Here is a 27,234-nt window from a genome sequence, read left to right as displayed (position 1 = left end):
TTAAATCGCACGTCTTTTTATTAACACTCACACTGCATTACAGAAATGGTCAGGAATCACAAGGCTGAACAGGGAAACCGAGGCACAGAGCAGCAAAGCAGCGTCCCCCAGAAGCAGACCACATCTCTGCAGCCTCATGCCCAGCACCACCCTGATCTCCCCCTCTGTGGAAAGGCTGGGCAACATCCCTGAGCCAGCCCTGGGTCCTATCCTTCGGACAGCAGCAGGCAAAGCAGTTTCAGGGGGTAATGAGGGCACACAGCCCTCAGGGCCCATGCCAATGGTAGGGGTGAATTCCCTGAAGCCGCTGGATGCTTCTCACAGCTGCAGAACAAATTCAATACCAATACTATGAGCAATGCCTTTTTAATAGGCACGAGGCGAAAAGAACCCAGCGAGTCAATATTTGTGGATGAAAACAAAACAAGCCGAGCTGTCAGCACAGAGGAATGCAAGGGAGGCCGGGACGCGGCTAGGGTAATTATTATTTCATCTGCCAGATAGCCATGGTCCTGCCTGCTGCCTCCTTCCCCCGCTGCCCAGGGTGCCTGTGCCGGAGGGAGGGCAGGGGAGAGGCGGGCATGGGGCAGAGAAGAGCAAATGTCTTGGCTGCATCGGACGTGTGGCTGGGGCTGGCTCAGCGCTCCGTCCGCCGGAGGGTGAGCGCTGCCCCGGCCCAAGTATTTAATGTCAGCGGCTGGAATGTGCTTAACACAACATTTTACAAGGGAACATTAGTCAGGCATCCGCACTGACAGAGCGAGTCAGCGATAAGGAGCCAGCACATGGGAGCTGCAGGGAGACGGCTCTTGTTTCAGGCGAAGGAGGGCAAGGCTTGCAGAGACGGTGCCGAGGCAGGCTGAGGGGGGACAAAATGGGCCAGGTAACCCCACTTTTGGTCTAGCTATCCTGACAAGCATCACACAGGAGCAACAGTGCACACCGACAGCGGGGTCCTACTTCCCATGCTCCCCCAGCTATTGCATGTGCTGCCTGAGAGCCCTCCTCCAAACCCCCTGCAAGGTGGGATTTGGGGAACCCGTCCAAAAGCCATTCCCTGCCACATGTCCTTGTTCGCAGGAGTACCCGCGTTTGGCTGTCCATGGGTATTAGGTACAGGTGGGAGCTTTTGGTAACACAGCTCAGGCTTTGCTCCCTTGCAGCAGGGTCTCTCCAGACAGCCACTTCCACCTGAGCCAGCACAATCAGGCCACGGCAAGGAGCATCCATCCATCCATCCCTAAACAGCAGGAGGGAGATGTGCCACAGCCTGGAAATCTCCCAGAAATCAGGTTGGTGAAACGTTAGTCAGCTTTGCCTGCGACCTGAAAACAGCACTGCCCTCCATCTATTCCTAGAACTATCCCTGTTCATTAGCCTTCTTGGCCCCCAGGCTTAAAAAAATCCCCCAGTGTCATGACTCCTTAATAAGATGTCATCTTGAGCCATGACAAACACGAGCGCTCAGTAAATAATAGCCCTGCCATGTAATGTCATGCCTCTCCCATCTGTTGTAGTAATGACTGTGCCTCGCTCACCTGCCACCCTCTCCCCGCTGCTCCGCACAGGCAGTGGCCGAGCCAAGCCACCACTTGCGTGGCTGCGGCAGCGGCTCAGCTACCTGGCCCCTCTGACAGCTGCCCAGCTTGGTTTCGGGGCGGGCAGGGCAGCCAGCCCTTCTGCAGGGAAGGAAATGTGCTTGGGCACAGGTGGAGGCGCACGATCCAGCGCGGGAGAGGGGGAGCACAGCCCTCAGGCACCCGGCCGCCCCGGGAGCTGCAGAGGGGCTTCCTCACCTCCTTACCTCTTTCCTCCTTATTATAACCTTTTTTCTCTTTTTATCTTTCTCTTTTTCTTTTTCTTACTTTCTCCTTCTGTCTCTTCCTTTCCTTTCCTTTCCTTTCCTTTCCTTTCCTTCCCTTCCCTTCCCTTCCCTTCCCTTCCCCTGTTTCCCTATTTCTATTTCCTCCCCTTTCCTCACTGTCACGGTCATGCTTAGTGCCTGCAGGCCTGTTTGTGCACAGTCTCTCTGCTTTCACCGCAAACCCATTTCCAAAAAGCTCTCCAGGCATCGCCTAAGGGACAGAACAAAGCTGAAGGAGTTTGAAAAGCTCACCTCGGCAGTTTTGGATCAGAGTTCTCCTTCTTCCCCCCTCCTCTCCAACTAGAGAGCATTAACCCCTTTGTGCCTTAGTTTACCCATCTACATATCTGGATTAATGACCTCGAGCAAATCTGTTGCCATGGGGTGGGTTTTTCACACTGGTTGGCTGTGGGCACTTAACTCTGCTCCCCAAAAATCCACCTTCTCTCTGAGCCATGAAGAGGAAACACCACCACAGAGCAGCTATTGCACATCACTGCTTAAGTAGCTCCTGCTTCCCTTCTCCCCACCCCTTTGTGCAGCCCCTTGCAGGGGCTGGAGAGGCAGAGGCATCGGGCTGGAGTTGCAGAGCAGGAGTTAATTGTCAGTAACAATTAAAAAAATAATTTTAAAAACAATTAAAGAATGCATGGACTAATCAAAGCTGTTTCTAGGGGGGATTCGAGTGTGTAATGTCCTCAGTTTGAAGTGAAGGTGGAGACAGACACTGCCTTTACAAGATGCCTTTTTTGCCCCCTCCCTTTCCTATGAAACTTGGGTTACACTGAGCGTGTAAAGGACAGCAGGACGTGGCAGTGCTGTTTCCCGTGAAAACTAATAGGGCCGTGCCTGCTTTCATCGGGAGTGTAATCAGAGCCACGGGTAATGTTTTAAAAGGCACAGCAGCTTCAAGTGCAAGCAAGGATTTATTACTGAAAATGAAACCGCGCTCGAGCCTTTGCGAGTCTTATTTTAAGAGTCTGAAGGAGAAAGGAGTAGGCTGGCTGGCTGGGCTGCTGGGGAGGTGAGGTGGCCAGAGCTCTGCCACTGAGGAGGTGAGGTGGCCAGAGCTCTGTCCCCAAGCAGCGATGACGAGCAGCAGTGACGAGAGCTCACAACACTGCTGGGCTGCTGTTCTTGCCCTGCTACAGGTTGTGTGCACAACCTTGGTCATGTCACTTAGCTTCACTGTGCTTCAGCTCTTAGCCTGCACAGGGGGACAAAAATCACTCCCCTACAGCTCTATAGAGAGATCATACTGCTGTATGAATAAGGATCACTTCCAGCCTCTGCAGTCCCTTTGGGGCCCCAGCAGGACCCAAGGGGGTGGCCAAGGGGTCCCGCAGGATCCTACAGGTTCAAAGAGCAGCTGTGGGACCTTCTCCCACCCTGGCACTGCCAAGTGACAGCACAGCCACTCACGGCTGGTGGGGACAGGAGGAGAAAGGGAAAAAAGTCCCAGCAGGTGGTCATAGCAAGCAAATGGATGCCCAGACTCCGAGGGTCTCTGGTTCTGCTACAGGCCCAAAGTCTGTCCCCTATTTGAGGTCCCTGGTTTCTGCTGTCTTGAAACAGAGGCAGAGCAGTGGCCCGGTGCCACTGCTGAAAGGCTGAATTCCCAGTTTTGGCAGCTCTCAGTGCTCCTGACACTACTCAATAGACTCAAATAGCTCCTCTGTGCTGATGGACAGAGGACGTCTTACCAGTCCTCCACAAGGCTGGGGGAAACAGAGAACACAGTCAGCTCCTTTGAGTTCAGGAGAGACCTGAGTACAACCTAAAAGTGCATTTGAAGGTTGAATTTGGTACTAAGAGGAGAGGAGACTGTGCACCTGAGAGCATGACACATGTTTAGGGTTTGTTTCTCCATCCCAAGAACAGTTTGGCTGGTCAGTGGGGGTGAGCTGTGCAGAAAATATAGTCCTGCATCTATTTAACTCTTTTTGAAAGGGGGGGAAACCTGCAAATTGAGTAGTTCTGTTTGGAAAAACCCTGTTGGAAAGGCTTTCTTGGCCTCAGATGCCCTTGCCATCTGCACACATAAGAAACCCTTCATAAGGTTCTCATTTCCTCTTTACCTTTTTATATAGCCCATAATAAGATCCCTAATTTTAATGGACTGTATGGATCTCACTAGCAGGTAATGGCTCCAGCAAATAGGCTTTAACCCTCTGTTTCAATAGGATCAGCAATGGAGCTTTTGGTCCCTTGCTCAGCTCCACTGCAGATGCTGATAGGATCTCTGCAGCCACCTTCACTAAAGCCCTCCCTACCTGCTGGGAGGTGCTTGGGCATAGGTGCCCCGTGCAGTATTTGTGGAAACTCACCCCTCTCCCTCAAATGCTTATGAAGCAGTACAAGAAAAATTCATAGTACCTTGCCAATTTGGAAGATGTGGAGGGAGCTGGGCTTGTTCGGCCAGAGGAGAAGGCTAACGGGTGGTTGTAGAGAAAACAGAGCCGCTCTCTTCTTGGAGGTGCATGGGAGGCAATGGACACAAGGCACAGCAAGGGAAATTCTGCCTAAATATTAGGAAAGTCATTCCTAGTAGACTAGTGAGAAGAGAGTTAGAAAAGCAGCAAGTGGAAGGGTGACTTCCCTGGGCTGATCCTCTAGAGAAAAAAAGAGCCTAAAGATGTGACACCATGGAGGTGCAAGTGGTCTCAGCAGGGCACCACGTCAGATCTGGATCTGTGTTAAAACCCACTTAATGGCTTGGGTGAGAGGCAGAGGAGAGCATAACCCTGCCCAAAAAGTGCCACGGTGTCCCTTGCTCGGGGCACAGCTCGACTGGGATGTCAGCAGGCTGGCTGGGACCTCAGCTGGGGAAGGCAGCGCACAGGAGCTGCTGGAGCCGTTACAGCAGATGGGAGAAGGCAGAGCCAGGCAGCGAGGATGCACAGAGCACGCGTCAGAGGATCTGGGCTGGTTCCTGACAGCTCCTTTCTCCCAGAGCTCCTGGACAGGAGACAAAATGTGATTTCTTGCTCCTTCCACTCAAAGGCAGCTGTGAAAGTCTGATTTATGCTGAACACTCTGGAAAAGAAAAAAGCTTGGCTGTGGAACCAAGTTCAGCACCCAGCCAGGAAAACCTTGTATGGGATCAACAAGTTTTAACCATGCAAATCGAATTTGGGTCCAAATAGAGCCTTGTTTCACGACTTCTGCCTCTCCCTTCCTCGCTGCACAGGGCCAGGCTACCTCCTCCCTGAACAAACCCTCACATCCATTCCCAGTGGCAGAGACAGGCTGGGATATTGTAGATAATTTCTTTTTCTTTTCTTTTCTTTTCTTTTCTTTTCTTTCTTTTTTTCTTTCTTCTTTCTCTTTTCTTTCTCTTTTCTTTTCTCTTTTCTTCTTTTTTCTGCTCTTCTCCAAGGCACAGCCAAACACGTCACAGCTCCGTCTTTCACTGAGATGATTCCCAGCTGCCAAAATGTACTAGAAGTCTGCCCGTCTGTGAGCCTGTCATCAAAAGCCATGGCTGAGCGTGGCCTCATGCTATGTGACCCCAGACAGTGCAGAGGAGTACTCAAGGCACTGGGGAGAAGGAATTGCTTGGCTCAGTCGCCAGCAATGAAGGTGGGCAGGTGGTCTTTTTTACCTGTGCCTTTGTTTCCCTATGTGGGTGCAGCAGACCAAAGGCCACTGTATGTCCTTTTTCCCCAGACCCACCATCTCCTGGATGGACCCTGGAAATGGGTTGTGGGAGCAGCCTTTGGATGTTGTTTGGGGTGTATCCGGTCATAACAATAGCAAATCCTCACCCTGTCCTTATACAGGTGAGATCGATTCAACAGCAGTGCTGATGCACCATGGAGAAGTGAGACCTCCCATCCAGGCCTGCTCCCATGGGGAGAGTCCAAGGGGCTCCAGAGGCCCAGAACTTGCTGTCCAAGCTGGGACCATCTCTGAAGCTTGTGCCCAACAATCTAGTTTACAAGGCGGGTACAACAGGGCCTGAATAGGTCCCGGATGCACCTGGACTTCCAGTCAAGTTGTGCAATGATAGGAGAGGCAATGAGCACAAGTTGCAGAAGGGAAAGCTTTGGTTAGATATTAGGGAAAAAAATCACCCTGAGGATGATTAAACACAGGGGACCAGAGAGGTGAGGGAATCTCCCTCCTTGGAGACATTCAAAACTTGGCTGGACAAAACTCTGGGCAACCTGATCCAAATTGGCTCTGCTTTGAGGGCTGTTGAACCAGAGACCTTCAGAGGTTCCTTCCAACCTAAATTATCCTGTGATCTACATCCACAGCACTACCCAAGATGCTCTTGCATCATCTGCAGTTCAATAAGCCCATCTGGGCTTCTGCTCCTAAATCAGCAGGATCCTAATTCTCCCTTATGATTTAATCCCTTAATTCATTTGCCATAATCCTGTAGTATGTGGCTGGAGGAAAAGGAAACTACACAGCAAAGCAAACAGAGAAATACAACCAGTGCCCCTGAGAATAGTATATTACTCCTCTTCTTTCCTGTTTGCCTTCCTGACATTCTGCTTCCATGAAAATTTGTGGGATTTCATCCAAAGCTCCAGTATCTCCTCTCCAGCAGCGGCTGGGGATGGACGCTTAGAAAGAAAATATCAGAAAGAGTGAGCACAGAGTGATCCTTTCCCTGCTGCACCCTGCCAACCTCTGGCAGCTGAAGCTTCAAGGACATCTGAAGCTAAAGGCCACATCCAAACTCAAGCGCTTAGCAGTTACCATCTGAGAAGCTGCCAGCAGAGTGAGACCCACAGCAGAGTGAGTTTTCCTGGGACAAGGTATTTCCTCTTCTTCATGTGAAACAGGCTGCCTGGTCATTTCACCAGGCACCTCCCTGTGCCCTCTCCCCCTGGTCCCAGCCCCAGCTCTTGGAGTGGAAGCTGGAAAGAGACCAGCATCACTTGTGGATCTGCTTATTGCTGCAAGAACTGCATCCAACCCACAGACGCAGAGCCCGAGAGTTTTGTCCCTATTCTCCCTTTCCTCTTCTTTCCTGTGCCCCGATCCCACAGTGATCTTGGGAATTCATGAACAAAAGCTGTCTCGGGGGTAAAACACAAATGCCATTCCCTTGACAGGCAGCGTTGGGATGCTTCTCGGCGCTGCTGTGACTCAGTCCCAACCATTGTTTGCCCGGAGAAGTGCCATGCGCCTTTGTGGCGTGCGTTCAGGTTGAAGAGCCCTTTGTAGACAATTCATCCACCAAGCCGGAATGGGAGCGGTTTACACTTTGCTCTTCCATTGTGCTGCCAAGGGAGACCTCTCCGCATGCACACACGCACAGACACACCTGCACACACAGAGCAGAGCCTGCAGCAGGAACCACCGGAGCAAGCAACCTGCTGCTGTTTTAAAACACCGCACCACGTGCTGGCAAGGGTGCTTCTCTGGGGGTGCTGAGCACCCTGGCCCTGGTTTGGGGTGCTGGGAGGCAGGAGGCGAGCGCTGGGCACATACGGTGCTCACAGGCAATGCCAGGCAGTGGGACCTGACAGCTCACACGACCATGGGGGAGGAACGATGAGGGATGCTCCAGTCAAGGACACTGTCCAACCCCACGTGTGTACCTGCAGTTCAGTCACAGGCGTGTGTGCCGACAAGGGGAGGGCAGCTTTATGCCAGAGCTTTTCTCCTTCTCTGACCTCCTCGCTTTCAATAGCTCCTGCTCCTCTGCTTCCTCCCACGCAGCACCAAGGCGTTGATGCTGCTTCAACAAAGGTCATGTGAAATGTGTTTATCTGAGGAGCTGGATGTGTGTGTCCATACCCTCTGTTTCTTCAGAGGTGTGAGTGAGCTGAAGTGCAGCTTTATGGAGGAAAATAAACTACATGCATACTCACTGCTATTGCCCACTAATGAAGCACACGGTGGTGTAGGAATCCCCCTCCGTGGCATTTGTGAGTACTCAAAGTTCATGCAGGAGGCATCAGCTGCGAGAGGAGAGTGAGAGGATGCCTCTCCTGCCTCCACGCTGAGACACAGGGCTGGCTTAGAAAAGATGACGGTGGAGTTTTGAAAAGAAGCAGAAATATGTATTTCCCCAATAATCTGAAAACTTCAATAAATGTTTTCCCTCAGTAGGACGTAGCTGAGGAATCTGGGGACCATTGCTGGAGCCAGCCGCTCTGAGAGGAGAAAGCAAAAACCCAGTCCAAGTGCAACAACTGCTGGGACAATAAAGGGATCTGATGGGGTTCAAGGGTAGGAGGGGGCTTTTTGTCTCTTTGGTATTGTTTCTTGATTAATATTTACATGTCAGAACCAGCAAAGCACACCTCCAGATCACTCACAGGATCTTTTTCTCCTTACTTGGGCAACAGAACGTATAGGCAGGACAATTGTGCAAACAAAGATGCATGCCAAGCCCATCGCACCAAAGGGAAGAAATAAAAACACCAGTTATTTAAAACACGTGTATTAACAGAGGGGTTCACCTCTCCCCTGCCTTTGTGCTCTGCTGACATCATGGAGGCAGATGAAAAAATCTCGCTGGAGCATCAGGCTGGCCCCTGGAATGGAGGGGCTTTGCTCCACGGGTCCCTGGCCTCCCTGGGCCACCTGCACTGTCACCCATGCTGTCACACACACCTTTCTGCCCCAGCAAGGCCCTGGGGAGCGGGACACAGATGCAGGAGGAGCTGGTTGAGATTCCCACTCCTTCCCTGCCAGGGAGAAGTACAGCTTTGATTTAAATTAGGGGGCAAGGTGAGGTGGGTGCAGTGTCATGATACCTGATGTAGGGATGCTTCTCTCACGGCTGAGCCTCATCTGCACATGGTTTGCAGCATCTCCCGGGTACAGTGATGGATGACAGCCACAAAGGGACAGGATCCAGCCAAATCAACTTCAAGCCAGCAAGGCTGTAGCTCTTTCCCCTTCCCATGCCCCTTTCCCCACACTCCCTCCCTGCCTCCCCTTTTCAAATGCATTCAAAAGATTTCAGCCCAAATGTTCCTAATTTGGGGCTGAACGACGTTCCCAGCATTTGTGCTTTGTAAGGGGGATGGAGGGAAGCAGAACAGCAAAGGGCTAGTGCCACCCAGCCCCTTCCCTCAGCCCGGCTTTGCACCAGGATACCAGACCCTGAAGAGAGGTGCCAGGTCCTGCCCAAGGGCTCTCCATTCTCCAGGTAATTACAGCCATGTGATCTGTGTGCTTCAGCACGCTGCGAGGAGGGCAACACAGGGCCCTCGGGGAGATAATGGGAGCCAGAAGGTCTTACCAGCTTCTTGGAGGGCAGAGTCAAGCCCTTTAAATGAAAGCCCTTGAGGGAGCGGAGAGGATCTTCCCTCAAGTGTCAGGCATGTTTCAGCATTTTATAAATACCGATGTCCTCCCTCCGCCACGCTCAGCCTCACAGCACCGGCTGTGTCCTCAGCCCTGGACCCCATCCTCATGAAGTCGAGCACCTGAACTTGACTGGGGCAGGGGAAGGTAGGATCAGGCCTCAGGTGTGTGTGTGTTTCCAGAGGCACCTTCAGCTGCTGTTGCTTTGTTCAGCCTTGTCAGGTTTGAGATACAGTTTTTTCCCTACACAAACCAAAGAAGGGGTTAAACTGAGCTCACCTTTCTGGGAGCAGGGCAAGGCAGTCACTTGGCTGGAAAGGGAGCAGGATCCAGCCCCTTTCTCTCCCCCTTCCACCCCATTCCTCTCCGCGCCCTGTTTCTCTCCTGCACATCCCACCGCTGAGAGCAGTCCTGCTGCAGAGCCTCCCCAGGTGCCCCAGTGATGAGCTGAGCTGTGAACCCTAGTGATGGGAGAGAGCACAACAGCATCAGAACCCAGGGCTGATCCCAGCTGTACCGGGCGCTCCCCAGTGCATTCATACTGAGGACCCAACACTCAGAGGGCAGAGTCACTAGCCTCATACCCCTCAGTCCAGAGATGGGGCTCTCTCCAGGTCTCGGCTCCCCATGGCTCCACCACCCAGCCCTTTTCCAGCTGATGCTCTGCTGAGCGGCATCCCCTGAGGACACACTGGGGATGCAGCTCCCACAGACCTGCTCACCCAGCACAGCCAGGCTAACCCTGGCCCTCTGCTGTGGCACGTTCAAACCTGTTGAGACCTGCAGAGGATGGGAAAGTGGCTGGGGTGACCCAGGGTGGCCGGTGAGCCACCACAGATTAGGGAGTGAGTTAGACCTGGTCTCACCTTTGCCAGGAACAGGGGGATTTTAGCAGCACACCATCTTCTGCTGGCTGGGCTCACGGCTGGTAAAAGGGTCTGTGTTTAGAAAGAGAGTAAATAGAAAGCTCTTAGGGCTGTTTGTCACACAGATTGGGGAGAGGGGGTAAGGACAGGCATTTTCCTGAGCAGCCCCAATACCTCTGCCCTCCCCTTGGGCCCCCTGGGAAGGAGGTGGGTTTGCTGCTGGTTGCAGTCCACATCCAGGCTGCAATTGCTGTGCTTTGCTGGAAAAGGAGATGAGCCCCCTGCTCTGCTCAGCTCCCCCGCTCCTGCCACCTGCCAAGGGCAGGGGGGTGACATGGGGAGGAATTAAACCCAGCTGAGTTCTCCCAGCCCTGCTACGAGGCACCTAGCACCGGTGCCACTGGTTTCTAATGGGATCCCAGGTCTGAGTTTTCCCTGGATTCACCTCCTGTTTAAAGCCAAGGCGGGGGGGACTGCCCCAAAAGGCATGCAAGGCTTTGAGGGTTGCTGGGTTTATTCCTCCAGTCTTGGGAACAAAAGGAGCATCCCGAGATGGAGACGTGAGTCTCTGGAAGGGCAGTCAACTCCCCTGAATTTTGGGGTGAGCTCAGCAGAGACCCCCAAAACTGCACTGGTGGTTGGCTGGGCTGCCGGGAGAGCGGCTGGAGGGTGGCAATGGGGAGGGGGTGAGATGGGGGGAATGGGTTTGCCAGCGGTGACTCCCCGGTGGACACGGACCAGTCCACCCCGCGCCGGGTCCTGCCTCTGCCCCCGGGTTCCTCCTAACGAGGTTTCCAGCTCGGCTGAACCCCCGCGTTGCTTTCAGGACCGCAGCCGCCCGGGGCTGGGAGGGGAGGGCGAGGGTGGAAATCGCCGTCCGCATCCTCCGATTTCTCCTCCCCAGTATTATCGAGGGTTCGGGTTACCTCAAACAAACACGAAAGCGGGACAGAACTGGGGAAGGGGGGCAGAAAATATTGTCACTGATTCATGGAAAGATGGCGGGGGGGGGGGGAGTAAAACCCTGTGCCAATGCTCCCTTTGAAAGGGGGGGCTCGGGGTTGCTTTCGGCGGTGGTCCCCGCGCCCTGTGCAGGAGTTTGTTATGGAAAGTCTGCAAAAGCCATTAGGACTTTTGTGCCGGGGCACTAGAAAAGCAACGCAGACACCACTCACTTTTCTAAATAAACATTAGTCTTAAAAAGTTTGCACTGCTGACCCCCGCAGCTCTGATTACTTGTAATTCTCTGAACCATATTTTAAGGCTCCAAACTTTTTTTTTTTTTTTTTTTTTTTGCGGGGAGGAGGCGGATTTTTTTCCTTCCTCCCTGCAGCCGTGCCACAGATGTGCCCCCAGTGCTGCGTGCTCCGGGGGCGGCGGCCGGGGCGGGGGGGGTCCCTGCCCACCCCCCAGGCAGGTCCGTATTCCCCAGCCCCGCAGGCACAGCCCCTCCGCATGTTCAGATCCCTTCACGTTGCCCCGGAGATTTTTCTTCATTTCTTCTTTTTTGGAGGGGTTGGGACCACATTCGCGATCCCGGTGCAGAGATGCTGTTCCCCTCTTCGGGGTCCCCGGGAGGGCAGAGGGGTGCAGGCTGCGGCCCCATCCCCACCAGGCAGTGCCCCCAGACAGCCCCGGGACCCCCTCCCCAAACTCCCCAAACAGCCCCATCTTCGCAGCGCGGCGGAGGCAGCTGCACCGAGGTATCATCAGTATAATTGGAAGGGTCACATGTTAAACCCTCGCTGTTGTTGGCGGTAATGTAGCTGCGTCCCTCGCTTGCACATTTACCGATTTCTCTCAAACCAACCATTGTCACAAGGTTCACTCCAGGAGGAGTGATCCAATGGGTTGCCACGGCAACTATAATGACATTAAAATAGAGGCGACAGCCGCTGCCCCCCCCACTCCCGGGCACAACTCTCCCTCCCTCCCTCTGTGCTTCTTCCTCCTTAAATCCGGCAGCACCCCGGCAAAACCCCGCACCTTTCCCGTCGGGGCAGCCCGGGAGATAACACCAGTACCAGAAGCAAAGTTGGGGGGGGCGGGGGAGGAGTGGGTTGGTTTATTTAAACCTTCCCGGGGAAAGCGGCCGAGGGAAAACAACCGGAGCGCGGCGGGAGCAGCGCGGAGCCGCCCCGAAGGGGAAAATGGTACAAACTGGGGGATTATAAAACCCCGCCGAGGCACCTGCGTGTGGGGCGGTGAGACCCTCTCCCTCGGCCCGGCCCCACGCTGAAAATCCACTTTTCGCCACTTGGTTTTCAGGGAAACGTTCGTTTCCGAATGATTTTCCTTTATTATTTCTCATCGGCGCTGCTACGCTGCTTTCCCGCATTTTTATTTTTTCCCCTCGAAATTTGTGGTGAGAAAAGATGTTTTTTAAAAAGGACCTGTGTTTCCTGTTATCACAAGGCACCCTTCCCTCTCGATGAATATTTCCCATCTGTTCTGTCCCGGACACACAAAAAAGCGCGACCAAGGAATGCTGTGCAAAAGCAAAAGGAAAAATTCTGGGAATATCGACTATAATATCAACTGGATCTGGCGGGGGGCCCCAACGTGTGTATTTCCATATGGGAGAACGTACCGCCTGTCTTTCGTCGCCGGCAGCAGATAGCAGAGCCTGAAATCGGGCTCGCCGGGATTTCAGTGACGCTTTCCCGAGTATCTTTCCCGATCTCTGAGCGGGGCTGGGAAACGAGTCGTTTCTATCAATTTCTCGCCTTTTTTTTTCCACGGGAACCCGTGGGCAGGAGTTTACCCGGCAAGAACGGAGGGGAAAGACCAGCGGCTCCGCTCAGAGCCGTGGTTTCATTTCCTCCACCAAAATGTGCCCGACACCTGCCTGCGGTTGGGGTAAATCCCGACTCCTGGCAGACCCCGGAGCGTACCCACAGCTCGCAGCTCCAAAGAAAAAGGGGGGGATTCGGCTCAAGCCGAACCGGAGCTGCCCACAGCCGGTTCACACGCGGTTTGCGGCGGTGGAGCGGCTTCCTCCAGCCAGCCCCGACGGCGGAGCTGGCGGCTCCGGCACCGGCATCGCACCGGGCCGTCACGCCGAGCATCCGCCAAGCGCCCCTGGCCAGACGGGGAAGGGGGGCTCCGGACACCCCGATCGGAGCGCCCGTCGCGGGCGGGGAAGGGGCCGAGGCGCGCTGCGACATGAACGGCGGGGCCCGGCGCTCCGAGGATGCAGGGTCCGGGGGGGCACCGCTTGGCCCCGGCCTCCCTGAGGGGCTGCACGACCCTCCGGAGCTGCCACCCACGCACATAAACTCTGCAACTGCCGCGCTGCCCCCTGTTCCTAATGCCCCCCACCTCTCAGCAGAGATGGGGAGGGGGGGACACGGGGACACCCCACCCCCCTGCAGCCTGGCCACAGGTTCCTCACCGCCGGCTGCAGCTGGAAAAAGCACTTGGGCTGGGGCGGGGGGGGGACACTCGGGGTGGGCGGTTTCGCCAGCTGCGGTTCCCCGAGGGGAGCCCATGGTGCGGTCACCCCCAGGACCTGGGGCGGGGAAGAGCGGCCAAGATGGGGGGAAGGACCGGCCGGAGCCGCGGGAGAGACGGAGAGGCGGCCGCGGGTGGGTCTCCTCTCCTGCAGGGCTAAGGGGGGGGTCCCGGCCCCCAGCCACAACTCCTTGGGGCAGAGCGCAGGGGGTGTGGGACCCTCCACGGAGCGGCGGGAGGGGAGCCCCGGGGCGAGGGGAGGCTGCCGGGGAAGCAGCCGGGACTCAGCTCGCCGCAGCTCCCGAGAGGCCAGAAATGCCCTTTTCGGCGATCTCCTGAGCTCAAGAGCCGTCAGAAACGTCCCTCTGAAGTGATCATCTTGGCAGGGGCTTATTGAAAGAGATACACAGAGTAGGAGCACGCCCGAGAGGAGATGGGAGCGTAGTGGGGCAGGGGAGAAAATGAAATTAAACCCGAATTTAAAAGAAGAAGGAAAGAGACAGTGAAAGGTGGGAAAACGAAATTATCCTCCTTATGAAACCTGTCGGGCTTCTCCGGAGCAACTGCAGAAGGGAGGCCTTTCCACCAGGGTGGATAAATTTACTCGTGTCCCACATGACCGAGGGTGGGGGACCCGGCGGGAGGGAAGAGAAAGGTCATGGGACTGGGATTTGGGTTGTAAGTCACAGAGGAGACGTGGATTTCAGTGCCGGGATCCGCGTTAGGTGGCAGCGGCCTCGCGTTTTGCAAGAGAAGTAATTAAATAGGAAAAAGAAATAAAGAAAAAAAAAGGGCGGGGGGGAGAAAAAGAGGAAAGGGCATTTCAGAAATAACCCCAGTAAAATCTCGGGGGGTTGGGATGGGAAGGCGCCTTTGTGGGGCACAGCTCCAGGAAAGCGTCACTGGGAGACCCTGCTCGCCTCGGGAAGGGGTTGCCCCCCACATCCCCCCCAGGCTGGCGGGGGGTGGTCGGCTCCCGCCCGGCCCCGGCACTCGGCCGAACCCTTCCCGCTCCTTTTGTTGCCTCTATTTTGCGGCCACGTCTCTCTCCCGGGAAGAGGAGACCCCAGGAGCGGTGCAGGCGGGAGGGGGGGCAGCACTGCCCCACCAGCCGCTTCACATCTCCCTCCCCTCGCCCCCACGCACCCTGCCGGGGACCTGCCGCCGAAGGGGGACCCGCGGTGCGAGGCGAGGAGGGGGTCCGTCTGGCTGGACCCTGGCATTTTTTGGCCCCACACCCAGACGGGGGAAGTTTTCCTTCTCCACTTACTTTGTTTAAATTTAAAGCGACAGCGGCGGCCCCTCCGTCCCCGGCCCGCCGGTGGGTCCGGCCCGCCGCGGCTGAGCTGCGGCCGGGGGTGCCCCAGCACGGCTCCGGTTTCCTACACCCGGGGTCTTGTCCTGTGTCCTCCCCTCTCCTCGCCCAGGGCTGATGGGGGGCACCATGAGGGGCACTCCAGGTAATCTCGTTCGGGGGCGGGGGGGAAATTCCCACGGATTTTGCAGGGAGTCTAGTTGGAATTAAAGGCGATCGTGTGCGCCGCAGACGGCTCTCACTGCTGAGGAGGGATTTGGGGGGGGAGTAGGGGCTCATTCAGGTTACACGGACTTTCGAGGACTCTCCGCTCGCCTCCCGTCGGCGAGGAAAAGTGGAGTATCTGGGAACTTTTGCGAGAGTGAAAGGAAGCGCCAGTGTTGGTTTAACGCGTTTCAAAACCCCGGTACTAACGAAAGAGAAATGTAATTTCACTTAAAAGGCGAGTTAAAGCGGGGAAATCGAAATCTGATCGAAACATGACAAGGACTGCCCGAAAAGCCCTTCTCTGCCACCCTGCGACATGGAGCCCGACCCTCGATACCCAGAAAGGATCGGGGGTGGGAGAAACACCACCAAATCGGCAATTAGAAAGATCCCGAGGCACCGACACGAAGCCTGCCCTGTGGGAACAGACACACAAACTCATTACACCCCTTCGGGCTCCCGCTCGACCTCTCAACGGGGAGATTCTCTCCCGTACAAGTTTTCGTTCTGGTTTACGAGACCTGTTTGGGCACACGGACAGGGGAACGATTACAATTCACTCCGTATCCATATATCTAATTTATTCGGGTCCCAGGGTATTCGGGATGAGGGTAGCCAGGGCGGTTGGGAAGCGAGGCACCCCGCTTGCCCGCGGCTGGGAAAGGCCACCGGGCTCCGGGCTCGGGGCTGCTCGGTGCCGGCTGCCCAGTGGGATCGGGCAGATTGGGCGAGCCCCTTCCCGGGTGGCGAGCGGGCGCATCCCGGGACCGTCCACTCGAGGAGATCATTAGCATTTGAATGATAAAGAAGGGTTGGAAACGCGCGATCAAACCCTGACGCGAGTGGTTTTTCTCCTGTCTTGGATCGCAGCGTCACCTGTTGCTGTTACGGGCTTGGGACGCCAAGTTACATCTTATTGAATAAAAGAATAAAATGCGAACTGGTCCCGCACGGGCGCCGGGCCCCGGCCGAGCCCGGGGGGAGCGGGGGGCTGGCACACGCTCTCCCCTGCAACCCCGCCTGGGCCGGGGACCCGGGGACGCCTCCTCCCGCATGAACCCCCCCCGGTAAACGCACCTACGGGACGGTGAAAACGGGGGTGTACGGAGATGTGTCCCCGGGGCCGCCGTGCTGCCGGCCGGAGCGCTGGGCTGCCGGGAACGCGCCCCGAGCTGCCCCGCAGCCCACCGGGCACAGGCAGGGAAACCGCTGAGCCCCGGGGGGGGGGCCCGCCGGGGTCTCCCCTCGTTCAAAGGAGGGGAGATCCCGACCCCCCCCCCCGCTGCAGCCGGGCGAGAGATTCCCGGGGGTGGACAGAGCTGGAAACCTCCTGGAGAGAGCAGGAAGTGGCTCTCGAGGACCCGAGACGAAGCGGGTGAGACTGGAGAGATCGACAGGGAGAGAAAAGGGAAGGAAAAAAGAAGGAGGAAAAGAGGGATGAAGAGAAAAAGACCAAGAGAGAGAAAAAAACAAGAGGAAAAGAGAAAAGGCAAAAGGAAGAGAAAACGGAAAAGGAAAAGAGCGAGAAAGCGAAAAAGAGAAAAGAAATAGGGTAAGAGAGGGAAAGACAAAAACAACAAAAGAGAGAGAAAAAGAATGAGAGAAAGAGGGAGAAAGAGAGAAAAAACAAAATAGAGATAAACAGAAAGAGGGGAGGGGAGAGAGAAAATTATAAAAAGAAAGAGTGAAAGAGGGAGAAAGGGGAAAAGAGACAGGTAAATAGACGAGCGATAGAGAGAAAAAAGGGAAAGAGGGAAAAAGAGAAAGAAAAAGAACGAGGGGGAGAAAGAAAGAAAGAAATACAGAAAGAAGGAAAGAAAGAAGAAAAAAAGAAGGGAAGAAAGAAGGAAAAAAGAAGGGGAGGAGAGTGAGAAAAGAGAAAGAAAAAAGAGAAGACGAAAAAGAAAAAGCGAGGAAGAGAAAGAGGAAGGAAAGACGAGCCGTGGTCCGGGAGGTGAGGGGAGAGCGTGGAGTCCCGGCCCCTCTCCTCGCCCGACAGACAGACGGAGGGGCGAGTGCAGGGCCCTGACCTACCGCGAACATCTCGAGGAGGATTTCAAAAGAAACACTTAATTTCCAAGGCAATTTTCCTGTGGCTGAGTCGGCTGCGACATCTCCTCCCGCCCTCCCCAGATCGGAAAATAGAATTTTTTTTTAAAAACCTCGTTTGTCTACTTGCTGTGCCGGGAAAGGAAAGAAACGAAAGGGAGATGAGGAGGGAAAGAAGATGCTGGAGGACAGCTATTTTCCAAAGTTACGAAGCAGGAAAATGTTTTCAGGTCGGGCAGTGGGGCACAAGGAGGCTGGGCGTTATTATTAAATCCTAAACCCACCGTGAAAACGGGAGTTTCTGTGCAGTCACAGGGAAGGGCCAGGGCAGTCCTGGAGGAAGGGCCGAGCTAGTGGAAAAGATGCTCTTGATGACTAAAGGTGGTTTCTATAATCCAGGTTGATTTATTTTTGTTCGGGGCTGCGAGGAACTAGAAAGAGAAAACCAAAAATCTCCCAGAGAAAGGAATAAGATCTTGACCTTTCCTAATTCTCCCAATCGGCAGTAATGGAAAGCAGAAGGTGCCAGGGGAGGAGGCAGGAGGCGAGGGTCGAGCGGACGGTGCAGCAGAGCCGGCCGGCCCGGGGTCCCGCACCCCGCAGGTGGGAGCCCGGCCGGCGGGGGAGAGCCAGTTCCTTCCTCGGGACCCGCTCTGCTAAACACGGGCTTAGTTAAGTGAAAGCAGAGAAATAAATTACCCCTTCCCGCTGCAGTCCCGACGGGGATATTCCGGGGCAGGATCGTTTTATCCCGCCCCGATAAACCCGAGGAGAACCCCCCGTTTTCCGCCTCGCTCGGGCTGCGCACACACGGAAAACCGCCGCGAAGTCAATACGCAAAGAACACCGCGGTTTGGTTACAACCCCTTCATCTGACATATAGAAAGGAGAGGAATGGAGGCAAGTTACAAAAAAAAATCAGCTCCACAGATGTCTGAGCAAAGCCAATGCAAGGCGGGGAAACCCGCATCGCTCCGGCCTCCCGCCGAGCCCAGCCAGAAGGGAGAAGGGAAAAACCCCAAACCTGCGGCAAAGGATCGGGCCCCGCGGCAGGAGCAGGGTCACCGCCGGACCGGCTTTGTCCGGGATTTAACGCTGGCAAAGCAACCACCGAAAGCAACACCGAGAACGGGGTGGATTCGCCTACAGACGAGACGTAAGGGAAATGCCGGGTCGCCTTTTTGGCCAGGGACTCCCAAGCAGCGACTGCAACAGCTAATTATTTTCCTTTCAGTGCTCGGTTATTGCTGGTGGCCTCCCCGCCTCCCCCCCAATAAATAAATAAAACCCTCCTTTAGGCAGCGAGGCGTGAAAAATGATCCTCACTGAACGCTTAAAAATAATGTCCCGTGAAGATCGGGGCTGCGGAGCCAGCCAGCCCCGTAATTAGGAACCATTATCCGTCCTGACTCTCCGAGGCAAGATTCCGCGTTAACCCCCCGAGCCGAACCGGGCCAGGGGTTCCCGACCCCAGAGAAGCCCCCTGAGCCCTCCCTCAAGGTCCCCCGACCCGGCAGCCGGGGGGAAACTGGTTCCCGGGGGGTCTCCGCCGATCCCCCCCCGGCTCCCCGAGCCACGCAGATATTTGCAGGCGGCGTGAGTTTGACCGGGGCACGGAAAGAGCTTGGGTGCTTGAGGGAAATTTAGGGGATGGGAAAAATCTAAAGTTAGAGCCGCTTGGGGATCTTCCATCCCCAAAAAAACCCCAACGGCGCCGGCGCTGGCAGCCCCCCCAGGCCTCCGAGAGCCGAGCCCAGCCCGGCCGGCGGCTCCGGCAGCGGGCGGCCCCCTTAGCCCTTCCAGCGGGGGGACCGCGGCTACCGGCTAAGGGGGGAAATCCCCCCCGCTCCCAAGTCAGCTCAGCTTCAATCCCGGCCGGGACCGCGGCTTAAAAACCCGCAATGACCCCGCAAGGTAAAAGAAGGGGAACGGAGCCGGAGAAAGGTGTCCCAGTCCCAGGAACCCCCAAGCCCCCTCCCCTGAGCGTGTGGGGGAAGGGGTCTCTCCGGGGAAACACCGCTTCCCTGCAGAGAGGACCCGCTCCATCCCTCCAAACCCTGAGACCACCAACTTGGAGAACCCCCTGCACCCCGGGGGGGCTGCAGGGGCGAGACGCGCTCGTCCATCCCCACGGGCACCGGCTGCTCTTTCTTATCCGCTCCTGGCACTCTGGGCTCATTTTCCTCCCGCACTTCGCAAACAAACAAGCAAAAAAAAAAAAAAAGATTAAAAATCGCTACTTTATATTAAAACAACCCACCCGCCCCCTCTGCCAGACACACAACCACCACCCAGCCTCGCTGCACATCACTTTCTTCATTCGGATCCCGTCTCCTCAAAGCAGGCTCGGTTATTAAAGGAGGCTGAACAAAGATAGCCCCGAGAGCAGCTATCAGCGCATTTTAACTTCATCAAAGACTTCGGGGGAGAGGGAGAGGAGGGGTCTGGCACCTTCTAGTAATGAGCTTGTCAGGAACACCCCTGCCAGAGCAATTGAACAATTTGCACACAAGCAAAAGAAAAGGAGCGGGGAGGGAGGGAGGAAGGGGAAATGCTACAAAAGCCCCTTCAATTTCCAACCATGTGCTTGGCAATCTGGAAAATAGATTCATTGGCCTCCTCTTTTCTCCCATGTCGAGTCTTGTAGCCCCTTTTGTAGGAGCTGGACATGAAAGGGAGACAACCAAGTGCCGGACACGAAGATCGCTTTTCAAAAGCAAATGTGTGTGAAGGCGAGATGTGAGACCGCTCGCTGCGGGGAGGCGGCACGTTCAGGAACAACATCAACAAACTGCGCGGAGGTTCGAGGTGGCACAGACAGGGGCAGAGGAGGGGGGAATAAAAAGGAGAGGGGGGAGGGAGAAAGGCCGACGGAGCCCACCCCCGGCTCCGGCGCACACAGCTCGGCTCCTGTCCCCCGCACAAAGCCCCGCTCGCCCGGGGACCGGCTCTGTCCCCCGCTCCCTGCCTCGTACGTCTCGGGTTTTTTCTTTTTTTCTCCTTCTCCTTCAGCTGGCTGCACGGGCAGAAAGGCCTCGATTCTTTAGATCAGGGTCCCTGCCAACAAACAAACCAAAGAGCCACGTTTGGTCCCTGAAATAAATAAATGGGGGGGGGGGGGGGGGGGGGTTTGGAGGAGAAGGGAGCGCTTAAAGATGTTTATTTACTTTGTAAGTTGTTGCAAAATTTAGGCGGAGATCAAGTTTCATTCGGTCATTCAAATGCTGCAGGCCCAAGGGGGACGTGTGTGCGGGGGGGAAACCCTCCAAGTTATTTTCTCATGTGTCAAATTTTCCAAGCAAAATAAAGGGAAGCGGAGGGGGGAGAGAAGGGATAACCTTTCTCCCGGCCCCCACCTCCCTCCCCCTGGAAACAGGCAGAGGGTTTTTTTGGGGGGGGGACGCCGAAAAGCAAACAAAAAAATAAAAAATAAAATTAACAAAAAAAAAATCAGAGGGGTCCTTTCCCTTGCCGGCCCATGGACCCAAAGCGGGGACACTCTCGCCCCACGCCCGGCCGCGGAAGGCACCGCCGTTTGTGGCAGCCCGTAGCGGTGGGAAAGGATGCGGCGCGGAGCAGCCCTGCGCAGGCTGCGCGCCCGGCCGCGGAGGGGAGGGCTCAGCACCGCCGGCTTCGGGCAGCGAAACTCCGCGACCGGCCGAGTGTCGCCAGCCCGGGGGTGGGAGCCACTCGCGTCCCCGAGGCCCGAGCGGGGCTCTCGGCTCTCAGCGTGACAAAGGACATCGCAAAGAACGATTGGGATTAATATTATTTTTTTAACCAGGTCACAAACATTTATTAATTTACACCAACGGTGGACAAAATTCTGTTGCCTTTTCCACATCAAATTATTCACAGATTCTCTCAATAAAATAGATATGACGGATGCACAACCAGTGAAGAGTTAACTGGACTCCGCTCATTAGCTCCCGAATAATCTATATACAAATAATTACCAATACACCAAAAAACCCACGCACGGAGGGGGTGGGAAAACGGGGATTAAAAAAAAATAGTATGGGAATTCTCCAAACTTCCTGACAGATCGGATTTTCTTTTAAACGTGCATTTGAATGTCTCATTGGAGGGGGGCGGGGGGGAGGAGAATAAACCGCAGTCCTGAGTTTCACCGACTTTTCCTCTTCTTAAAAATAAAGAAACCCTAAACAGTGCCTTTTAAAACCAAACCCGAAGCTTCAAAGAAACTAAAAATAAGATCAAGCCATTAAAACATTTTCTTTGAGAGCAGGGGAGAGACAGACACACATGGCAAAACCGCCCGGGAGAGAGATTTGCAGGAACGAAAACGAGCTCGCTGCGACCGAGGGCGGCTGCAACTCCCCTGGCCACTTTGCCAGGCGATTTGGGGGACCCCCGCGGAAAATCCGCACCTCTCAAAGGAAACATTTCCGACCTTAAGACCGTTTCTTTCTTAACACCCCCCTCACCCCCCGCAAGACGTTGCGTGTTCAACCAACCCAAGTCCCAGCTTCTGTTACGGCCACTTTATAAATATGCTTTGGCGCTTGCGGGACGAAATCATGTTATTCTTTCCCCCCTTCCCGCCCTCCCGATTTATTTTTGGTTTTGTTTTGTTTTTGTTTTTTTCCCGAGCAAAGAGACACAAACAGATCTGGATGCCACAGAGCCTGGAAATAAAGTAAAAATTAAAAAAAAAAAAAAAGAGAGAGAGGAAATATTTCCTACCTTAAAACACAACAGGAGGAGATGGGGGGGGACACGGGGAGAGGGAAGGGGAGCAGTTTCGGAGGAGGGGGGAGAACTGGGAAGGGACCGTTTGCTTCGCGACTCTCCCCCCCACCCCCTTCCCCAGCATACTTTAAAAATGACAGCTGCTCAGGGTTGTGATTTTACTGGAAAAGTTCTGGGCCGGCTGGAGGAGCGGCTCGTGTGCCAGGCTGACCTGGGGCTGTGCCGGGGCCAAGGCGGGGCTGAGCACGGCCAGGACCTGCGCCGGGGGGCCCGCCTGGCCGGCGGGGTAGGGCGCGGCGGGCGCGGCGCTGGGGTTGGTGCTGGGCGGCGGGGGCACGGCCCCCCCGATGATGTTGTCTATGGAAAAAGAGGGCCGGGAAGGGTGGTTGGTGGTGCCGCCGCCGCTGCCACCGCCGGCGGCGGCGGGCGTGGGGTCCGGCTTGAGGGTCTGGAGGAGGGCGGCGGGCAGGGCGGTGGGGCTCAGCTGGGGGTGGTAGAAGGACTTCCTGCAGTTCAGCTCGCCGCCCAGGAAGGAGGGCAGCCCCGAGGCGGCGGAGAAGACGGAGGCAGCGGCGGCGGGAGGCGGCGGAGCCGGTAACGGGCAGTGCGGCGCCGGGAAGGGAAAGGCTCCCGCGGCGCCGCCGCCGCCTCCGCCGGCGTGGTGGTGGTGGTGGGGGTAGCCCTGGAGCTGCAGGCCGTAGTTGTAGCCGTAGGGTCCGTAGGCGAAGCCGGGCAGGAAGGCGGCGGGGTCGGCGGCCCCGGCCCGCAGCAGCAGCTCGGGGTGCGGCGGGTGCAGCTGCTGCTGCCGCTTGAAGCGCTTCCTCCGGCGCAGGAAGCTCCCGTTGTCGAACATGTCGGCGGACTCGGGGTCCAGCGTCCAGTAGTTGCCCTTGCCCGGGTTGCCGGGCTCCCGGGGGATCTTGACGAAGCAGTCGTTGAGGGAGAGGTTGTGGCGGATGCTGTTCTGCCAGGCGGGGAACTTCTCCCGGTAGTAGGGGAAGCGCCCGCTGATGAACTCGCAGATCTCGCTCAGCGTCAGCCGCTTCTTGGGGCTCTGCAGGATGGCCATGGTGATGAGGGCGATGTAGGAGTAGGGCGGCTTCACCAGCGGGTTCTTCCCCGCCGCGCCGCCGCCGCCGCCCGCGGGCGCCTTCTCCCCGGGAGCGGCGCCGCGGGCGCACGCCGGCTCCGAGCCGCCGGCGGGGGAGAGCCGCTCCGGGGACCCCCCCATGCGCGCCTTGGCGGCCCCGCTCCGCGGCAGGGCGAGCCCCAGCGGATCGGCGCCGTCCTCCTCGTCCTCGTCCTCCTCCTCGTCTTCTTCCTCCTCCTCCTCGCTGTACTTGCCCCCATCCTGGGGCGGGCCCACCACGTCGATATCCGCGTCCTCCACCTCGGAGAGCGGCTCTTCCTCCGGGGAGCGCTCGGACATGATCCCGCAGCCGCCGCCGCCGCTGCTGCCCAAAGTCATTGTTGTGCGGCCGGAGCGGCCGGGGCCGGGCTCCCCCCCCCACCTAGCGGCAGCTCCCGGGATGGGCCCGGGGCAGTGCCGGAGGCCTACGGCCACCGCTGGGACTCCGCGCCCCGCCGCCGCCGCTCCGCGCCGCTGCTGGCGGGGCCGCAGCAGGGCTGCGGGGTGGTGGCTGCGGAGGGAGGGGCGGTGGAGGGGGCGCGGGGCGGGGGCGGAGGGACGGGACGCTCGGAGGCTGGGCAGGGAGCTTGGAAGCAGCGATAATAAATAATAGTAATAATGATAATAAAAGGAGAGAGAGGGAAAGGGGGGGGCGAGGGGTGCGGCGGCTCCTTGGCAGGGCTGGGGGGAGGGAGGAGGAGGGAGGGAAAGGGAAGGAGGGAGGGGCGGGGGAAGAGGGAGGGGGGAGGGCAGAAGTTGGGAAGGCGGCTCCCCCCTCCCCACCCCTCCCGCGCTGGGACGCGGTGGAAACGCTCCCACTCTGCGCCTTCTGCCAGCGCTCCCCAGGCCTTTATACGGCCGCCCCGGCATCACGTGGCGCCCGCCGCAGCCCCCGCGGGGCACGGAGAGGGGGTGCCCGGCCCGGCGCGGTCCTCGGGGAGCGCGGCCCCCGCCTCCGGCGGGGATGCTTTCGAAGAAAGGCGCTGCCCGCTCCCTCGGTGCTCGGGTGCCCCCAGCTACGCCTGGAGCCGTCTGGTGCGGGAGGGGGGGTCAGCCCTGGATAAAGCCCCCCCGTCCCAGGCACCCTGCAGTGCTGGAGGCTCGCAGGGTCCATTCCTGCGGGGTGCGACGGCCGCCTCCCTCCGCCCGCGGGCCGCGGAGGGTCCCTTCGCCCCGCAGGGCTGCCCACCCAGGCAGCGGCAGCTCAGCCCCCAGCCCTCCAGCAGCTTCGCCGGCAGGAACCCTTGCTCCGCCAGGGCAGAGCCCTCGGCCCCTTGGGGGGTCGTGTGAATTCGGGGATCCCCGCTCCCCTTTTCCACGCCCTCACGCCACCGAGCCTGAAGCACCCTGTCTGGAAACTCGCCTTCCCCGAGGGCTCCCACGGGCCCGCACCCGCGGAAGAGATGCTGCCGCCCGGCAGGTGCGGGGCGGAAGGCGAGAAGGAACGCGCGGTCCAGCTTCCCCCCAGGCGAGAAATAACCAAAGAGAAGGCTGTGCGTGTCCGCGGGGTGCTGGGACGGCATCCGAGTCCCTCATCCCCGCATGACGGGGCTGGCTGACCTGGCCGGGTAACGCTTTCCGAGGTGGCCCACCCACAGCCCAGACAGGCCCCAGGCACCCTCCGGGACGAGGAATCTCCTCCGGCCTCGGGACCTCCCGTCCGCCGCTTTCCTGCCATTGCTCCACCTGAGGCGCAGCATCCCCCGACGACTGGCAGGGAGGAGGTGGTGGCCAGCGGACACCCACCTTGCCGAGGGCTGCAGGGAGGATTTCCCTGTAACCAGAGGCACTCCAGGTGCCCCGGAGCAACAGCAGTGTCCCCCCGAGTGGCAGAGCCCCGCTCCACCGGCTGCGGCCACTCTTTCCCAGGGCAAGGCCGGGGCGCAGGGTGGGGAACACGGCCACGGCTGCAGCCGCCCACCCCACGCCCCGTGGGTGGCTGCAGCAGCCCGGTGTTCCTGTCTCTGCCGCGGACACACCGAGCCACGCTCGCACGGTTTCTTTTTTTTTTTTTCCCCTTAGAGGCTCTGCAAACACGCAGCCGCTTTCCCGGGGGGAGAACGCCTGGGGAGGGAGGAAGGGGATGATTTCCTCCAAAAGGGGTGCCAGGGGGAGATCTCCCCCCTCCAGGGCCGCGTTCAGCAGTGTGAGAATCCGCGGTGATGAATTGCCAGTCGCTGCCGTTAACAGGTGCGAGCATTTGGTGATAAAATCTCCAGCACTAATACCGGGGAGCCGGGCCAAACAGCTGCGCGGCCCCGCTTCCAAATGCCGGTCACAATTACTCAAGCCCTAACGACTCGGTGCCCAGGCTCGCCGAGCTCGGGGGGGCCCCGAGGAGCGGCCAGGAGCGGACGGCCCTTCTCCCGCACAGCTCGGGTTGAAGCAGCTATCACAGAGCCGGAGCCTCTGCGCGAACTCAGTCGCATCCTCCTCCCTCGCCGCCAACGCTGCGATCGGGGAGGATTTCTCGATCGGAGGGGAAAAATGATGAATAACTGTGCTGCGAGTTGCTCAGGAAGGTGGGAAGCCTGTGCCGCGGGCGTGTGTGAGGGCTGGGAGAACTGTCCTGAGCTCTTTCGCATTCATACCCCTCCGATACTGATAACCTGCATTTGCAACATATACATTTCCCTTCCATATATGTACGTGTATATATTCAGCTATATATATTTATATTCATATATATTTTTTCTTACATATTTTTTCCTTATATATATATAACTAGCTAACACGGAGAAATGCTTCGAAGACGCTGCATCTTTCCTACGGCTTTCTTTAAACTCTCCATTCATCAGCCCCGCGGAAAGACGGTGGGAAGAACAAATGGAAGAGAGCAGGGAGGGAAAAGACCCACGCCGCTTTCCATTTTTATTAAGTAAAATAATAGTTATGCCTCCCCTACATAAACGAGTGTCATAAAAAATTCCGAAGCAGCTGCCAGAGATTTCGACCACACACACAACGGGGCGATTGAATTTCCACTTGGTGCATTTCATGGCAGCGAGGAACCGCCGGGAGCTGAGCCTTGTGCCTCTGCACGGCGGCAAAGGGGAGGGCAGGGACGGGGAAGGGGGGGAGCAGCAAAATGACGCGCTGCGAGCGGCCGAGGGCAGCGGGCACCGCCCGGGAGATGCCCCGCCGCCCCCCGCGCCCCGCCGTGCCCAGTCGCAGGGCGGTCGCCTCCCCATCGCCCTGCCTGGAGGCTTGTCCCGCATGGCTCGAAGGGAAACAGATGTGGGTGTCCGCTGTCCGGACCCCCCTGCCTGGAGGGTGGGGGGAGCTCCCGGTAACGGGGGACACGGGTGGAGCCGTTTGCCCTCTGCTTCTGGGCATCGGGACCCCGATGAGCCCTAAAATGGGGGCGGGGGGGAAGGATCCATCGGAGGCAGCTGTTGATGGGATGCTGCCGGTGCCTTGTCCCGCTCCCGCCCCAGCATCGCGCATCCAGAGCCGCCGCAGCTCGAGAAATAGCATGTCCCGATCAGCCACCATTGACACCATTCCTGCCTGTTTCAAGGCAAAATATCGGCCCCGTTAAAGTCGGGAACGACCCGAAAGGAAACGACAGTGAAGGAGTCACGGTCCCTCCATCTGCGAGCGGCTCCCGTTCGCCGAGTCAGTATTAGCCTCGGCTTTGCCAGGCAAGATCGGCGGCAGAAACAAATCAAAACGAGAAAAAGTACCTAAACTACACTCGTCCCGAAGTGATTTAGGAAAGGGAAACCCGGGGCTGAAGCAAACCAGATGGTCGGATCCCAGACACGTATCTACACACGCACACACGTCCCGGCCGTGCATCTACACGCGGAGCGAGGGGTGAGTTTTAATCACGGGTTTGTCCGGCGGGGTAAGAAATAATGCGGTCTTCCGGAACAGAAACCAAATCGATCTGCCCGAAAAGATTGCCTTGTCATCGTCCCACTGCTCCCACGCGTGCAGGGCTGGGAGGGAAGCATTTTATTTTGGGCAGATTTTTGATTTTTCTGCCCTCCCCTCTGAAGTATTTCACTACAGACAGCCTCCCTTCCCATCTCCCGTTTTAACCCGATTCTGCTTTACATTTCACGTTAAGCTGCGCTATCAAACGTGCCTGAGGCTAGAGCTGGTGGGGTGGCGAGAGTCTCCAAAAATCTCAAAAGTAGAGAAAAAATAAAAGGGCCATCGGCCGATCAGGATTTTTTTTTTCCTCCTTTAAATTGACTTTCACCCTCTGTCCCGCCTGTCTTAACGAGGCGTTTGGCTGAGGCACGTTGGGCCGGCGTTTTGATGCCCTGCAGACCGCTTTAGCAGGTGAACCCCCCGGTCGAGGTTTCCCCCCCGGGGCTCCCGGTCCCCCCACCCGGGCAACTCCGTG

The 27,234-nt window shown here is 57.2% G+C and overlaps 1 protein-coding gene and 1 long non-coding RNA gene across 2 annotated transcripts; one reads left to right on the top strand and one right to left on the bottom strand.

Annotated features, from left to right (window-relative positions):
* Positions 1–23,675, bottom strand: FOXD2 (forkhead box D2). The gene is given in 7 exon segments (XM_068406085.1): positions 1–1,240; positions 4,241–4,900; positions 9,425–9,606; positions 10,012–10,083; positions 21,743–22,382; positions 22,384–22,427; positions 22,430–23,675. Coding segments are annotated over 3 exon segments (1,338 nt in total). The 5' UTR covers positions 23,217–23,675; the 3' UTR covers positions 1–1,240; positions 4,241–4,900; positions 9,425–9,606; positions 10,012–10,083; positions 21,743–21,875.
* LOC137666259 (uncharacterized) lies at positions 22,027–25,774 on the top strand. Its single transcript, XR_011048620.1, has 4 exons — positions 22,027–22,342; positions 24,900–25,067; positions 25,189–25,399; positions 25,606–25,774. It is a non-coding gene; the product is annotated as an uncharacterized lncRNA (long non-coding RNA).
* Positions 25,775–27,234: the final 1,460 nt, after the last annotated feature.

This window comes from Nyctibius grandis, chromosome 8 (genome assembly GCF_013368605.1).
Source record: "Nyctibius grandis isolate bNycGra1 chromosome 8, bNycGra1.pri, whole genome shotgun sequence".
In the NCBI taxonomy this organism is placed as follows: domain Eukaryota; kingdom Metazoa; phylum Chordata; class Aves; order Nyctibiiformes; family Nyctibiidae; genus Nyctibius; species Nyctibius grandis.
Note: the sequence above shows the minus strand (reverse complement) of the source record. Positions and strands in the feature narration are given on the sequence as shown.